General features: G+C 37.8%; 2 protein-coding genes and 1 non-coding gene across 3 annotated transcripts in view; all 3 read right to left on the bottom strand.

Moving 5' to 3' along the window:
* The window catches only part of LOC132104463 (regulating synaptic membrane exocytosis protein 3-like), a 68573-nt gene extending 66370 nt beyond the window's left edge, over window positions 1–2203 (bottom strand). Inside the window, exon 1 of the mRNA XM_059509943.1 lies at window positions 1966–2203. The gene's annotated coding sequence lies outside the window, so the exon portion shown is untranslated. The remainder of the gene's footprint in view (window positions 1–1965) is intronic.
* A 5808-nt stretch (window positions 2204–8011) lies between these two features.
* trnar-ccu (transfer RNA arginine (anticodon CCU)) lies at window positions 8012–8084 on the bottom strand. The gene has a single exon. It is a non-coding gene; the product is annotated as a tRNA-Arg (tRNA).
* A 3530-nt stretch (window positions 8085–11614) lies between these two features.
* LOC132104449 (glucocorticoid-induced transcript 1 protein-like) overlaps window positions 11615–17533 on the bottom strand; it is a 34545-nt gene continuing 28626 nt past the window's right edge. The window contains exons 3-8 of the mRNA XM_059509926.1: window positions 17153–17242; window positions 14900–15037; window positions 14650–14799; window positions 14300–14510; window positions 14027–14147; window positions 11615–13282 (exon numbers count right to left, since the gene is read on the bottom strand). Of these exons, the coding sequence (XP_059365909.1) occupies window positions 12994–13282; window positions 14027–14147; window positions 14300–14510; window positions 14650–14799; window positions 14900–15037; window positions 17153–17242 (999 nt within the window). The 3' untranslated portion in view covers window positions 11615–12993. The remainder of the gene's footprint in view (window positions 13283–14026; window positions 14148–14299; window positions 14511–14649; window positions 14800–14899; window positions 15038–17152; window positions 17243–17533) is intronic.

Raw genomic sequence — 17533 nt, 5'->3', positions numbered from 1 at the left:
AAAATGATTGTGTGCATGTAAAGCATGGTTCTGACCTACATTACATTTTACAATTATCTCTATAAATTTTACTGATAACAGTAACACTCGGGGAACAATATGGATTATTAGCATGCATATTGGTCACATATTGGTTGTTTATTAGTACTTACAAAGAACATATTAATGCAATGACCATATTTTAGATCCCTTAACTGAACCCTAAACCTACAACAACTACCTTACTTACCATCAATAAGAAGTTTATTAAAGAAAAACTCTTAATCTAAAGTGTAACCTTTTTATTTAATTATGTCTGTAAGCATACTCATTTTTAAGTCACTAATAGTCTATTTCCAAACTGTACATGTAATGTAAAATGTCTCAATAGCATTTGTAAGTGCACAAGTGCATTCACGAAGCCGGGCAGTATTTGAACTTCGCAGCTCATTGACAGGAACAGAAAGACACTTCACAGGATGGCAGCTAAACGCCACAGAAGTACAGCCTCAGAAAGTACCACATAATCTAATCAGCACATCTCTGAACCAAGCTCAACAAAAATGCTAAATCACAGATTTACTGCAATCAGGAGGCTGCTTGCATCCAAGCCCAGTGCACAAATAAGTATAACCTGATATAAGAAGCACAACATCTGAGCCCTGGAGCACCAAACGAAAACAAATGGTCCATTTTTCCATTTTACACTCTACCTGATCCTATAGGGTTGAGAAAAAGCCAAGAGTTCCTTCAATACAGAATGCTTGTCTCTAGCTGTTGTATGTGATGCATTATTTACTTGATTTCGTTATTTTCACCTCCTGCGCCCAACAAAACATAACAAATATGTGCAGCTACTTGAAATATGGATCAGAACAACAAAAACTAACATCAGATCTCTGACTTCACTAAAAGATCCACAACAATTCCTACATTCTCCATCCTGCTGGGCTTGTACCTGGCTTTACCACGGTATTTCAGTCGCACTTCACAGTGTTGGATATATTGAAGGAATATGAAAAGCCTATTCTAATCTATAGCCATCCTATTAAACCCAACTCAACATGGCCTTTATCAAACATCAGTGAATATGCACCAAATAGTCTGGCAGCTGTGAACAGACCTATAAATCGGATCTTTTACTGTCGTCCCATAGCTCTCTCAAATGGACGAGTCGACGTACTTAAATCAGTGAAGGGTTTTTTCCCACACTTATGGTCTTCAGGCACTTTATGGATTTAACGTATCGACTCAAAACGTGTCTCACGGGGATCACTGCTCCAGAGTAGATGTCTTTAAACATCTATACATAAACACTGTATGTCTGCTTTAAAATATATGTTCAAAATCAGTGAACAAGGAACTATTTGTGTTAAACAGTGCATTGAAAACCTTGCATTAAGATCTTAATTCATTCAGAAGATCTACATTCAACCACTAAAAGACAGTAATGTCCATAAACATGTACAAAATATAAACACTGAATAATGTATTTTACTGGTGGGAAAAAAGTTATTACGAATGAAAGGTTAATGCAAGGTTTTCAATGCTCCATTTAACACAAATTGCTCCTTATTAACTGGTATTGGACACCATATTTTTCTTCTAGAAAGTCCCATTTTAAAGTATGCAGTGGAGGAAAACATGCCCATAATCAGATTTAAAAAAAAACGGTTCTCATTTAAATTAAAAGGAGAATAAATAAAAATACAAAGGCAGAGCCTACAGTAGAGGTATGATGGAAATAGACCTCAGATGCAGGAGTGAAAATAAATGCAGCAAGAGAGGTTTTGCAACATTCATGCAATGCACAGAATGCCTTATCAAATTCAATTTGCATTAACAAATGTATTCAAACAAAACAAACGATTCTTGCATTAACGCTGACAACGTTGCACTCGTTGTCTTTTAAATGCAGCTTTGCCCCTATAATAATAATTAAATGCATCATGTCAGCTGCGCACGCGAATCTAGCCAAACACTTACCGGCAAACAGCGAGCAGAAAGAGGCGCGGGGTCGGTTCGGTCGGTCAGATAATGCTGTGTTTCTGTCGTGTCGTTACAGATAATGTCATTGTTTGGGTTTCTTTGATGTTCGCGTGCCGGTGTCTGGACGGAGTTGCATGCACAGAAGAGCGCGACGGAGCGACTGACTGATGAGCGAGCGAGCAGCGCGCTCCTGGTCCAGCCTCCTCACAGCGCGCGCGTCTCGATGCTTACACACCTGATCCATTGGGCCCTATCGGGGCAGGTGTGTAACCATGGAGACGTGCTAGCGGCGATGAGACCGGATAAAAACGCTAAGCATCCAGTCCCCTGGTGGCGCGAATTACACTGCATAATCACGAACGCTTATTAGGACGCGCAATGAACTTATTCTCATCAACATCAGCCTATGGATCCTGGCCAGACACACAATTACAGTGCTCTTGTTCACTGTCTTCTTCAGGCTTGTTTCTCCTGAAAATGGGAAAGTGCACAGTCCTGATTCAGAAGCATAAAGATTGCCTAAACTGTCTCAACTCAAGAGGTCTTAACTTGGATTAATGGGTTTATGAATTATGAGGATCTAAATGACCTGACAAAACAGTGATAGTCACCTGGAAAGTGAGTACTATTGGATTAATGGAGGTCCAGGCTTGAACCTGCCAAAGTGAATTAAAGCAACAGCCATTTTTGCCCCTGTAGACATGAGTAATCACTGCTGAAGCCAGTTATCGCTGTGTGAGTGGGAGAAAGTTCCTAATGTTTATCCTGCCAGCTGGGGTCACATACATTGACCTCACACCCACTCATAGACCAGCAATCTGACTTTTACCATTCCTTAAAACATACTTGGGAAAAACGGTGTATTATTTTTATTATTATTTTTTCATCGTCTGGAAAAACAATAAATCCAAATACCATAAAGATGGATAAGCGTAAGAATCCCGAGTCCCACAGTTCCAAAGCAAGCTTCTTCTTCTTTTCCAGTAATAAATGTTGCAAAGTAGGAGTGGAAACGCATATTTATGATCCTGGATTTAAGAAATAGTTTAGGTTACTGATTGTTTTACTAGTAACAGAGGTCAACATTGAGGAAAAGAAGTATTCTGAAGCAGACTATTAATATGCATGTTTTTATTGTATGTTGGAAGTGGTAGTTCAAGGAACATCTGATCAATTCCTCAAGTCTATACTGTTATAATTAGCATGTGTAGTGCAAATATTAGTGTTATCATTGTTATCAGCAATGCCAGTCATGAGGACATCTAGAACTATTGCATGTTTACTATAAGAACAATAGAACATTATAAATAGTTTTCTTTGTGATGTTTGCATATTGTGCTGTATTAATGATCTCTGATGAGGTCTTACCAGAATACCAGTTGCTAGGTCTGTTTATGGAAATAGGATTAGGTAGGAAACAGTGATCATTTCTTTGTTGCAGACCCTCTTTAAAGGTGGGCATCTGGTTGTATCATGATGAAATTCATGTTATAATTGCGGGGCCGTGTGGTTTTGCACCGTTCATAACTGTTTCATTTTGTTGTCTTCCTAAATATTCTGTTTTGTTTGTATTATTTAAAAAAAAAAAGAAAAAAAGATTATAACAAATCAGAATGCTGTGAACAAAATTTGTTTTGTTTTTGAGTTTTCAGATTATGAGAAATCAGATAATTGGAAATCAGAATACTGTCAACAACATGTTTTTTTTTTTTTTTAGTTCTGGTTTGTTTTTTAAATGAATCTGAATGCTGTGAACAAATGTTTTTGTCTTGCTTTGTTTTGTTCTTGAGAAATCAGAATGCTTTGAACATAAGTGTTGTTTTTGTGCTTTAAATATTGTTTCGGTTTAGCTTCGCCTAAGTTGAAGTGGTTTTGTTTTGTTCTAGAGAAATCAGAATGATGTCAACAAAGCTTTTGTTTTGCTTTGTTTTGATTTTTAGAAATCTGTTGTGAGAAATCAGATTGATTGATTTGCTTTCACATGATGTAAACAAAAACATTTTGTTTTGTTTATCCTTACCCAGATTTGCATTTGTTTTGCTTGGTTTTTTATTTTTTTATTTTTCACTAACCAGAACTGAGTGGCATTAAAATGTGTAATGATATATAAATGTTTCCATAACCAGAGCTGTTACAGCCTGATGTCTCATTAAAGTCATGTTTTTGCATATATATATATATATATATATATATATATATATATATATATATATATATATATATATATATATATATATATATATATACATATATAAGGCTGCAATGCATCAGACAGACAGCTAATAAAACCTCCCAGGCAAGCCTGTTTGGATATATTGTAACATGACTTAAAATAATCTGCACAGACTGCATTTTGAATGTAGGTGAAAATATTTTGCACCCTTAACAAATGAATTATTCCTATTTTTATACTGATAATTGACTGTGCTATAGGCAAACTCGCACAGTGTTTGCTGGTAAGACTTATGACTATGTAGTTTGTTAGTGGTGAATGTTGCTGAAATGAATAAACCTGAATGTAGCATCTGCAGCATAAACGTATAAGGTCAGCTAAAATTCACCCCCATTCAGAGCAGTTCATCTTAAACTGCAGTACAGTGAGACCGCTGAGCCAGACGATACATATACCTCCTACACACAATCAATACAGCAATTATAAGATGACAGGAGCAGATTCAATATGCACTAACACAGCATCTTTGTTCACATTCGAGCTCATCACAGCCAAAGCGCCGCTTTCGTCGCGGTTAATCTGGTTTTCATGAAACAGCGCCCTCTGCTGTACACACACACACACACACACACACACACACACACACACACACACACACACACACACACACACACACACACACAGGTTATATTTATTTGATCAAAAATATAAAAAGAAGCAGTGATATATTATTACAATTTCAAATAAGTGTTTTCTTTTTGAATATATATTACAAAGTAATTTATTTCTGTGATCAAAGCTGAATTATTGAATTATTATTATTATTATCAATGCTGAAAACAGTGCTGCTTATTTTAGATGTCTTTACTGCTAACATATTGTTCAATATAATGTATAGTTTCTGAATAAATGTAAATATATTTTAGTCAGATGTTTTATTGAAAAATCAACTTCAATTATTTAATATAGTATGCTCAATTTAACATTATAACATTTGTCAAAAAAATTCTAATGTGAGACCTTTTTTAATAGCACTTAATCTCTAAATTTACTCTCCTAATGCAGTCTCTATGACTGTTCAAGTCTTTTTTTCGTACATCTTGTTTGTTGTATTCCTCAGCTGTAGTCACTCTGGATAAAAGTGTCCGCTGTATATGCAAATGCCAAAGCTTTTACAAAACCCTATAATGGAAAAAAACTCTTCCTATAATGGAAAAAATATAAACCCTATAATGGAAAAAAGTTCCCCACAATATGTGTGATCAGTTTGTTCTCATCACAGTCACACAGTCAGCAAGAGCTTCTGACGTGCAGAGTTACATCTTCAAGTGTCCTCGGAAGTCAAACAGACCCAGAAGCTGTGAATAATTTGTCTTGCAGAGAAAGTGAGCTGTATGCCTTTGAAAGCCCTCAGGACTCTGAACCCTGACAGCTGAACTTCCTCCACCCTCTTCATCAAACCTGACTTGTGACTCAGTCGTGCTTTTACCTTTAAGTCATGGAAACAGTCAGTAACTTCCCCTCTTAAAGACATAGTTTGCCAAAAAATGAAAGATCTGTCATTGTATCCTCACCCTCATGTTTTTTCATACCTGTTTTACTTACATTCTTCTGAGGAACATAAAAGAAGATATTTGGAAAACATGTATAATCTTCTGATCTGATGATCTTTCAGTCGATAATGAGTTATATTTTGAGCTGTTTGTTGTATGACTTCAAGCAACTTGGAATACACTTTTAAAAATGAAGGTTCTTTGAAGGACCTGCAGTATCCATGAAATATTTCTAACGTACAGAATGTTCTTTTTTGCATAGTGGAAAAGGGTTTATAGTAAAAAGGTAGATAGTTAAAATAGTTAAACTAAAACATTTTTTTTTTTTTAACTGTATACTGAAAGATTCTTTGGTAAACCCTAAATGCTTCTTCTATAGCATCCCTGCACAAAAACCCTTTGGGAACCTTTATTGTTAAGTGCACAGAGTACACGATTCATATAACCCACCTGTTTTTTTTGTTGTTGTGTTTTAAAACCATTAACTCACTCAGATTTGCATCGAGTTCAAGTTGGTCATACAAATACTCCATGTTGACCAACAGAATCACAACATTACAAACTTTGATTCAAAGCAAAAAAGTATTTGAGAATCTGACAAAAAGACAAAGGCTTAAGACTGTGTGGGAAATCTGCATTGTGATTGGCATTATTGAATCAAAAAAGTTGGTGGAGTAAAATAAAAATTTAAAGTAGTTGATAATGCATAAAAACAATACATTATAAGTATATTTAAGTATTTTGAGAGCATAGGGAGACTATATTGATTATGTAATTTCCAATGCTTAAAGGAAGAGTTCACTTCAAGCTCTTTTGGTGTGATTTGCTGCTACAACTCTCTGATTGGTGGAGAGTTTCCCGCAGAATCATGGGTAATGTCGTTTTTCTGCACTGACGTATCCTTTGTAAAGACCCGCCCCCCTGCGTTACTGTTGCTATGTTTGACAAGCCATGGCCCTCTCATGCCATGAAAAATACATTGCGGATTAACACGGCCAGAGATAAGACATAGCATTTTTGTTATGAAAGTGTCAGATTTAAAATTTTGTCATTTTGTGTGGGAAATTCAAACAATACATACTGTTTTGCGGCTCTTTAATGATTGCTGAAAGTATCTCGTTTCACCTGCGGAAAGACTTCAATGCTTACCATTTTTCAAGTTATGTCCACCAGCTGGCAGATTCAGCTTTATGACTGATCAGATCGCCTGTCAATTAAACAAATTCTGCTGTTATTAACAAATTCTGACTAATTATAAAAAAGGGGTTGAAATAATATGAACTGGTGGCTTCAACAAAACTTCAGATCTCAGGGTAGATCTGTCTTTATAGGTTTTAAGATCTGTCTGTATTGGCAAAATTCACTTTTGGTGTTTGCATATAAATGTGTCTTAGCAGTGTGTGAACACAACCACTCCACAATGATAAAAATCCATTCACTCCTTTTTTAAATTCCCAGAAACCTAAACCATCTAAATAATTAAGCCTCTGCTTAGGCCACGCCCACGACTGCTGACGGACTGTCTCGTATTAGCATATCTCCGCCCTCAGCTACTGTCCGCTATGGGCTCCACGCTCAAGCAGCTGACAACAGCGTCTTGTAAGCAATGCAGGAGGTTTGGATTCAGGAATGAATGTGAGCCTTCAATTTCTCTTGACATCAGAGCTACCAAGGAGGCAGTGGATTAGTTTAGGTGTTGATGGTAATGTGCCACTGAATAAACACAGAACGGAAGATAGGGGCGGGGTGAGCAGCTGCTCATTATCATTTAAAGAAACATGCACCGAAATGGGTCGCTGTGAGCAGAGCTGTTTTTGACAAGGTAAAAAGGGTGTTGTTTTACACGACCACTGAGGAATTTTAACCAAAGTATGTTAAAGAAATTTAATGAAGACCCTAAAGAATCAAAAAGTACATCTGATGTCCCCAGAGGTGTCAAGTAACGAAGTACAAATACTTTGTTACATTACTTAAGTAGAAATTTGGGGTATCTATACATTACATTTATTCACTTAGCTGACGCTTTTATCCAAAGCGACTTACAATTGCCACATATGTCAGAGGTCGCACACCTCTGGAGCAACTAGGGGTTAAGTGTCTTGCTCAGGGACACATTGGTGTCTCACAGTGGATTCGAACCCGGGTCTCTAACACCAAAGACATGTGTCTTATCCACTGTGCTAGCACCACCCCAAAATGTTCAACCTTCTCGTATAGTCAACGGCAAAGGGTAAACAACTTAGTAGAGGATGGTTACGATCCATTGACCTCTGGGTTATGGGCACAGCCTGGTCCCACTGTGCCACTCTGCTGTAATCACCCCAGATGGGACTCGAACCCACAACCCCTGGCTTAGGAGGCCAGTGACTTATCCATTAGGCCACTGGGGCATATCTATACTTTACTTGAGTAATTATTTTTGGATTGTGGTTGGATGAGAAGTATAAACATATACCATTCCGACACCCTATTGGTTTGTACGCGATCCATCGCACCTGCACATGACACAAATCACTTCACACACCAGCCAGGACATAGCCAGTGTTGGGGGTTGTTTATCAAAAAATATATTTCTTAAAAGTAGGATTGGGTATGGAACCGGTATCCGATCGCCTCAGAGTCAGTCCCCTTAAATTTCATATGAAACCGGTGTCAGACCGGTCTCCTCCCGTCTTTCAGCGCGCTCTTCAATCTGCAGACCGCGGCGGAACAGCGCAAGCGCACTTAAACACAAACGGAGGACACAAGGTATGTGTTTATCGACAGATTGTTAGAATATCTGTATCTGTGCAGTTCTTTGTCATAAATACAGTTTACAAAAGCTCACGAGGGAGCCGTCGGTTTCTCATCTAGCTACTGTAAAGTTTTTGCTGGTCACACCACAGGTGTTTCCTCCAGCGAAAATCTAGCTCTTAACACATATGAACGAACACATACTTTAATTACACTTATTTAAATATACTTAATTTAATCATACGTACTTTATACATACACTACTCTCTTCGTCCTTCACAAATTAAGCTACTGTAGGTAGTTCGATAGCAAGACGTTTGAATAAATTATCGTTTGCGGTTGACGACGCGATTGACAATGTTGTGATAACTAGGCTTTACCAACTTTGTAACTCGTTACCCCCCCAGCACTGGACATAGCAGACGTATGTAGCGAATACAGGAAGCTATCAATCAAGAAGGTATCAGGATTATGAGTTATTTTCATTTTTAGTTTTTGACTAAACACTTGGATTAATCATTCATTTTGACAGCACTACATTTATTGTAAATAGACAACCATACAAAAGTAATTGTTACTGAGCCTGCACCAATGTTCTTGTCCATTGCCCTCGCAGATTCCTGCAGCTAAGCTTGGATGTACATTTACATTCCATTAAAGCTTATTCATGACATGCCTCTGAAGTTTGACTTTTTGCACCATTACAATACTTATAGTCATCATATCTCTAGTTCTTTAATGTATTTGCATTCTACTAAAGTGCGTTCATTTTCAATGGGCATATATACGGCTGAAACAGGTAGCCTAGTGCATCCCAAATTTTTCAACATGAACATTTTAATATAACATTATAGTCATTATGGCCTATGGCCTTTAGAAAAAGTTTTTTTGAGGCGGTGGGGTAGTGCACAATAGGCCCCTGTAGCGTGGCCTAAGCTTTTGTTCTTAATGGCATTTTTTTTTCCTTACATTACTTTTACTTTTATACTTTAAGTAGTTTTTTAAACCAGTAATTTACACTTTTACTTGAGTAAAAAACTTGAGTTGATACTTAAACTTCTACAAAAGTCTTTTTAAACCCTAGTATCTATACTTCTACTTGAGTAATGAATGTCAATACTTTTGACACCACTGGATGTCCCCCCTTTTAAGTTATTGACCAAATTTGACGGATAGAATGTCCCTCTGAAGACAACGAATAGTGTTTTTCCTTTTGGAATCCAACTGTTGCATTCTATTCCATTGACAACAGACCTTTTTGACCCTGACCTTTAGCTAAAATGTTAATTTCTTGGGTGCACAACATCTTTTAGGTCCCAAAACATGAATTTGCTTTAAAACTAATCAAGATTTTCTTCTGGTAAACAAAGAAATAGTTTTTAGGAATCATAAAGTAGAAGCAGTAAGTGGACAGATGGTGTGGAGACTGGATTTTAATTATAATGTTTATTTTATTTCAATAAAACACAAGGTTCCAATTAGCCGCCTGAGGCTAAAAGTTAAAGAAAGTGTGGCTTTTGATACTGCTATTTCTATACAGTCACCAAACATGGACAGTGTGTCTATAACCTTATGCAAGCTCAGCAGCCTGTGCCACAGAAAAACAATTCAAGCTACAAGTCTTTAAAAATCATTTTCTTGACGTGAGAACTGGCAAAGAGTTATCACACTCTAAAAAATGCTGGGTTGTTTCAGTCCAACTTTGGGTCAAATATGGACCAACCCGGGCTAAATGTTTTAATTAAATGTTTAACCCAAAGGCGGGGTTAGTCCATATTTGACCCAAAGTTGGGTTGAAACAACCCAGCATGATATGATTCCAAAACAGTTTTGTTCTTTCGTCGTCAGTCAATATTTTCCCCCTTCAAATCAAATGACGTCCTCCATTCACACACATATCTGGTTTGTACAGTCACAACAACACAATGCTTTATTGTCATGTGAACAGACAGCAGGTCAGCCTGACATATTCACCTGATGTTCAAACACATCTCCCGCGATGGCCAGCAATGTGCTCTTACACTGCAGTGCTGGTTTAGATAGCAGTCGATGGCTAGGGCTGTGTGCCGATTCGGCTCCAGAATCACACATGCATGGAATGGAAACGAAATGGTGCAGATATTCAAGCATTTAAAACAAAAGAGTATGATTATTGCAAACCCTTCACTTACCAAAACGAGCTTCATCTTTGACTTAACTACTTGGTCTTTCGATATAAGGTGCAGTATAAAAGGTAGCATTGTTACTTTTAAAGCCTTTCATATTAATCATGTATTATTATGTTGGGTGTCAATGGTTGATCTCATGAGATGAATAAATAAATATCTTTGCAAAAGCACAATTCATTATTGTTTGACCATATAAAAAATCTGCTTTGAGACAAGGAAAGCCTCCACTGACAAATCATGCTTGCCTGTCATTTGGACAAAAAGTTGATTATTATTATTCATAATCAGTGAAATCATAAATGCATGCTTTTGTCGTCACAACAGCCAACGTACATATAAACATGTATGGTAATGTGAACGGATACACTCTCTTTGGGCAGATTGATTTATATATTTGAGGCTTGGTGTTTTATGACTGAAATATGTCCAGCTTGTATAAAACCATGCTTTTAGGTGAATCTCATAAAAGCGGTCAATTTAATATTTCCTCCCAAAATAGGTTCAAATAAAATAAAGATTGGTTCACTATATAAAAATGCGGCTGCAATTAGTTCTAACAGCTTATTATATGAAATTAACAAATATCTATATAACTGGTTAAGTCAACTTATAATTGTAAGTCAAGCATTAACACTTATGTTTTTAAGTTGAAATGACTGATTCTGTTGAATTTTAATTTGTGATAGCTAATTATCACAGCGATCATTTTTACAGTGTTTTACGCCAATTAGATATTTTGCATTGTGAAATTTTTGATGATTAAGATCATCAATCCTCAAATTTACAATACCGTAATGTGGAAAATATTATGTAGTATGACCTTTTTGTTAATTAATCATTTATACATTGTTTATTTAGTGCATTTGTTGAAATTATTTTAATTTATGACGATTTAAATTAATATCATGTAATACAATTACAATTCATTAAGAAAATGTCACAATGCCAAAAAAGAGGCTATTTTAATGGCCTTAAAAATACCCTTCTTTCCATTACACAAAACAATGTTTTTTTTTCTCTTTATTTTAGCAAGACATTTCTTCCTTTTATTTTAGACGCATCCCCAGTAGCAAGTCCTAGTAGCATGTTAAAGTAAAAAAAAATTGAGAAGATTTTGAGAATAAAGTTGTAATGTCACAATAATATGTATAAAATATAGAAATTAAACTGTTTAAAAGTAGTAGGTGTAAATAAATAGGATTTAATTTAATAAATAAGTTTTTTTTTTGACATGCCACTAGAAAAGGCATCTCCTCGAACCTGTGATCTGGGCTGTTGTTTGTCTTATTAAATTTGAATGTATGTCATATAGTGACGGTGATGACGCATGTCTGATTCATGAGGGTTGTCTAATGTTTTCAACACACAGTGTGTCCGACCCAATCCTCTCAACATGGAATGTGATGGGACAGATCTGAATGGGAGTTTTACCTGAGTTTAAACCCTGTGTGATGCACCCGAAACGAGGCCGCAGGCCGACACCGTGCCTCAAGGTGTGAAAACAAAACCTTTAGTACTATTTCTGTGTTTTTCTCTTTCTGCATCATCGTCAGAAGGTAGGAAACCTGGACAGTCGTCAACCCGTGGAGTGCAGCTCATTTCCCATAATGTACATAACACAGCAATACACGGTTTTAAATTCATACAAGCTTACTTCTTTATATATAGGTTTCTCATATATAGATATATCGATAGAGAGAGAGCTTATTCATACTGTGGATGTTGAAAGAGAACACGACACATAATTTAATGTTAAACATACGATCAGTTTTAAATGCATGCCCTGACACTATTAAGACCTTCCTGAAAGCATCAGTTGTCTTTCTCCTTGTAAATCGGCGGTGCTTTGCGCTGATTATAGTGCTCATACAAAAGCCACTTTGCTTAAATTTTAAGCACACGAAAGCAAAGCTGCGTTTGAAAACAGCTGTGCAGTTGCTCGGGATCAACGCGGAATCAAATCAGATGGAAAAGTACCTGCGAACGCATCCACATCTTACACTAAAAAATCAAAATGGGAATATCTGGAATGTGGCTGGACTTATCAATAGGCTAATTTAATGAATATGATTTCAATGTGAGACGCTCACTCATTTATCGAGATAACAGTGAAGCCATTTGAATTTTTGATTTGCATATTCTAAAGGTCCTTCTCCCAAAACGCATCCTTCAGACGCCGTTCCCATCCAGACACCGAAGCATGGCATTGCCACATACTCGAACCCCTCTGCTGCGTTTGCGATTCTCGTTCGGGCCACAGTTGCTATGCCATGCAGATAGTAAAGATTCAGCACAAAGGTGGGGTCCATCAGAGAGAGAAGAGGAAGTTTGGGGGCGGGGAACGGACGGTCCTTTACACAGGAGCGGAGCGGCGCGACCGAGACCAGCTCTGCCGCGTTTAGCTGACTTCAAAGTTCTGAGGCTGGGAGGCCGATTCTGAGGGCGCCTCCTGCTGTTGAGAGGGAGATTCGGGAGGGTCGTCTGTGCTCGTGCTGGTGGAGACCTGAGTGGGCATGTGATGGTGGTGGTGGTGGTGTGAGCCGCTGGGGCCGGCCTGGCTTTCCTCTTTCGGCTGGAGGAGGGATCCCGGGAGCTTCACAGGGCAGAACGCAGAGCCGGTGGGGATGAAGTTGACCTTGTTTTTGTCAGGGCAGGAGAAAAGGGGGACGGTGGCTGACTGTTTGGACCTACGAAAGAGGAAAGCGATTTAGGAGAAAGTTCCAAATGGGACACTAATGTACACAGCGTGTCCCACAGCTCAGTGTTCAAGGGGAAACCCTTGAAGTGGTGTTGTGCTTGCCAAATATGGATATTTGTGTTTTATTGAACACTGTTGCTGTGAATTATTTAATTCACTGGTGGTCCTAACTTTTGAGTCACACTTGGTGGTCAAAAAGACGCCCGTTTAGCTCTCTGTATAAATATATATACACGTATACACAGGGCTGTGTGTGTCTGTTTGCACTCTTGATGTTTTAGTATTTTAACCCTTGATTGCTATGTGCTTTCTGTACCTTAGGTTATTTGTAGATTGTACACCCAAAAAAAATTTTTGGTGTGTATTTCCTATTCATTTCCAATGGTGATCATTTTTGACCATGTAGGTATAGTAAAATCTCAGAGGAGCAATAGAGGGTTAATATAATTGTAATTGAATATAATTAAAAGCATTGTTTTACTCTCTTTAATGTCTTTATACATACAAATATATATATATATATATATATATATATATATATATATATATATATAAACATTGACCTGATGATGTAATGTAAAGGTAAGATCTGTGTGTGTGTGTATTTGCCACCCTTAATTTTTTTTTATTTAAACAGCATATTTTATGTGCCATATATTCTCTAAATAAACACGCTTCTCTGATGTTTACATGTGCTATCTGAGGCTCACTAGAGAAATCCAGCTCTACTCACGTCATTTCCTCAAACACTTTGATCTTCTCACAGCCCTCTGGAGGCTCCCGTTTGAACATGTAGCTGTTGTTGGGTTTTGGGGACGAGGCGAATTTAGGCAGAGGAGAACTGCTTCCGCTGTCTGCGGGACAGAATTACAAATATCCAATTAATCTCTAGATTAATATCAGACACCTCTCTTGATATAATACTACAAAATATAGGCATATGATATGAACTTGAAACTGCTTCTTGGCTGGCAATCTGGCTTGACCACCAGAGTGTAGGTCTGACCTTTGTCTCTGTCGTCCAGCATCTCGTCGGTGGAGTACGGGCTGCCGTCGTGTGAGCGGGGCGGGCACGCGGGCGAGAGGCAGGGCGACAGGCTGGAGCAGCTGCTGGAGCGTCCAGGCACTGATGACGTCTGAGTGTCTACACCACGACTGCTGCTGCTGCGCTGCTGAGGAGGAAACGGAGCCCGCCGCCCGTCAGGAACCTCCAGCGACTGAGAGCCAGTCAGAGAGAGACTTTGAACAATCAAGCTTTATGGACAACAGTAGAATAAAATACAGCAACATGCATGCATTTTTTCAACATGTTTAATTATGTCTGATTACAGTATGTCCTTAGGAGTGTGTGTGTACCTTGAGCTCCTCTTTCTCTCCGTTGTCTTTGATGAAGACTTTCTCCAGCTCATGGTTGATGCCTTCCATGCTGCTGGGAACCCTGGAGATGGAGGGCTTTGGCACTGTGATGTTGGACAGTGGCATCTGTGCTGACTTCGACATGGACGACTGAACATGGAGACGACATCAACTTATAATTTATAACTGCACAGAATCAGCTGGATGTATTTAGTGCATACACTGAGGTAATGTGTGTGAGTGTGCGGACCGGAGCTGTGCTGATGGTAGTGGCAGTAATGGAGGTGCTGCTGCAGCAGGGGAGGGGGGAGAGACGCTCTTTACTGTCCTGACACTGACGGCCTCCACCCTGCTTACTGCGCTGCAGCTGGAGCCTGAGTTTAGCAATCTGAAAGACAAAACCAGAGAAAGATTCATTATAAAGTGAAGGACAGAGGAAACAACAAAGATATAAATAAAACAAGTGAAATCAAATATTATAGGGAAACAAATTTATATATGCTTGTATAAGTGAGACAATGGCTAGGAGAGAGAGAGAGGTACAGAATTGGAGCTGCATGGGACCTCAAGGTGTGTTAAATGTCAGAGTGCTTTATGACATGCCAAAATAAGAATAAAAAAAAAATAATAATAACTGGAAAAAAAAATAAATAAAAAAAATAACTGGAAAAAAACGAAATAAATAAATAATAATAATAATAATGAAAAAATAATATATAAAAAAAAAAGGAATAAATAAAAATAAAAGGCAGAGTTTTGTTAAATGACAGAGTATTACCCATAATCAATATAATCGTATAAGGCACAGCCAAAATAAAATAAAATACACAATAAAATAAAATAAAATACATAAAAAAAATTAAAAAAATAAATAAATGAATAAATAAAATAAAAAAGTAAAAGAGAAAAAAAAGTAACCTAAAAAAATCAAAATAAACAAATAAGACGATATAGTGCAGACAAAATAGAATAAAGAAAGAAAGAAAAGAAAAGAGAAGAAACAACAAAAGATAAATAGATTAAATAAAAACAGGAAAAAAAATACAATAAATACAATAAAATACCTTGAATTGTACTGAGTGCTTGCTTTAACTCTGCATGGGCACAAGGGGTCAGTACAAAACCGGCAGTCATGTGAGAAGGCTCACTGATTAAAAAAAGGCAAATGCATTTCCTGATCTATTACTACAATAATTACTCATTCCAGAACAAATGACATGACAAATTCGGTTTAATCTACAACAAACACTGTCTCACCGTGGCCCACTCCGTCTTTTCTAACTGGCTTGATCTCAATGTTTACCTTTGAGATTTATCTGCAGTTAATTACAGCGTTTACTCTCTGTACATACTGTAGTAAGACAACAGAGCAAGACTCGTGCGTTCCTACTGAAAATACAATTAGCTGGTGGCTTTTTCTTCACATGGATGTTTGTCTTGATAATGTAATAGAGCACTGAACTACAGGCGGCAACACACCTCAGTTTACATTACAGATGCCAATCTAGAAACCGTGAAGACATTCAAATCAGTTGTAAATGACTTGTTGTACATCAACCAGGCAGCACAATCCTGAAACAGAGAAGTGTTTATCTGAAGTGACAGTATATGCTCATCCTGAAGGTGCTTTCCTGTAGAGCCCTGCCAAGTGTGTCAATATTCACAACCTAAATCCACTTAAGAGGTGCAAGGGCTTATAAGCCACTAAGTGGAAGCACTTGATGTGAACCTGGATAAAAATGTAGAAACTGAGGACACAAACTTCCCATATGCAGGGAAAGAAAGCAAGCCCGATCAGCCTTTTCTTGGAAAATCTCCCGAATGGGAAACCTCCTGGTCTCTGTTATGACTGTCTAATATAGACACAATCCTGTGGCTGGAAAGTATGTGCAAGCTGTACTTTTCAAAATGACATTTTCGCATTCTATTAGATGTTCAATAAATAGCTAAACTTAACCTAGCATATAAACCACTTAGTATTAAACAAATCCAATGTATACCGCCTTAAAATGGACGATGGGGAAGACATAAACTGGGCGGAGGGGGATAATGCTTGTTGCAGAGAGGGGAAGTGGATTGTTAAAGGGGGAGATAGTTTTATCTCACGGCTCCCCGAATCGTCAGGGTGGGGCTGAGCGCCTGTGATAAGGCTAACTCTGCTGCGGCTAGCTCTAGGAACAACACACCACACAGCGCAGGAAGTCTGAAGCCACACAGGAAGTTATATTTAGCGGCAGCTGCATGGGTCACAGTGACTGTTAGCCTCGCGCAGAGCTGGGTAACTGGTTTTATTTTCACCGCCTCCCCCCGTATGAGCCGCTACATCGATGAGATCATCACTTTCAGGACAGCGAGAGCTCTGTTAATAGCGGTTAGTGTGATTGCACTTTCTTGTTCTCCAAGCCCAAGGGGAAGAACCACACAGCAGCATGCGCAAGACACACTCTGTATAGTGTTTCACTGTTAAAAGGGCGTGTGTTTTCTGCCGTGGGTGTAAGTGTACCTCTTTAAGATGGTCAGAGCTGCCCCAGGACGCCGAGCGCTGGTGTGTGCTCCCTTTCTCTTCACTCTCGGCACTCCAACATCCAGCAGTCTGAAACACAAACACACATTTATACGACTTTCATATGATGCTAATTCTAATTAATACGGACTAACTTCATATTTTTATAATAATAAAAAAAAAACTATTTACATCTTATAAATACATTTTTATATATAATATACTGTGTACTACTGTTTAGTTTTTTTATGTTTGTAAAGTCAGTAAAACAGTAATATTGTGAAATATTATTACAATTTAAAAGACACATCTTCTATTTCAATAGATTTTAAAATGTCATTTATTCCTATGATGCAAAGCTGAATTTTCAGCATCATTACT

This window comes from Carassius carassius, chromosome 25 (assembly GCF_963082965.1).
Source record: "Carassius carassius chromosome 25, fCarCar2.1, whole genome shotgun sequence".
Taxonomy (NCBI): domain Eukaryota; kingdom Metazoa; phylum Chordata; class Actinopteri; order Cypriniformes; family Cyprinidae; genus Carassius; species Carassius carassius.
Note: the sequence above shows the minus strand (reverse complement) of the source record. Positions and strands in the feature narration are given on the sequence as shown.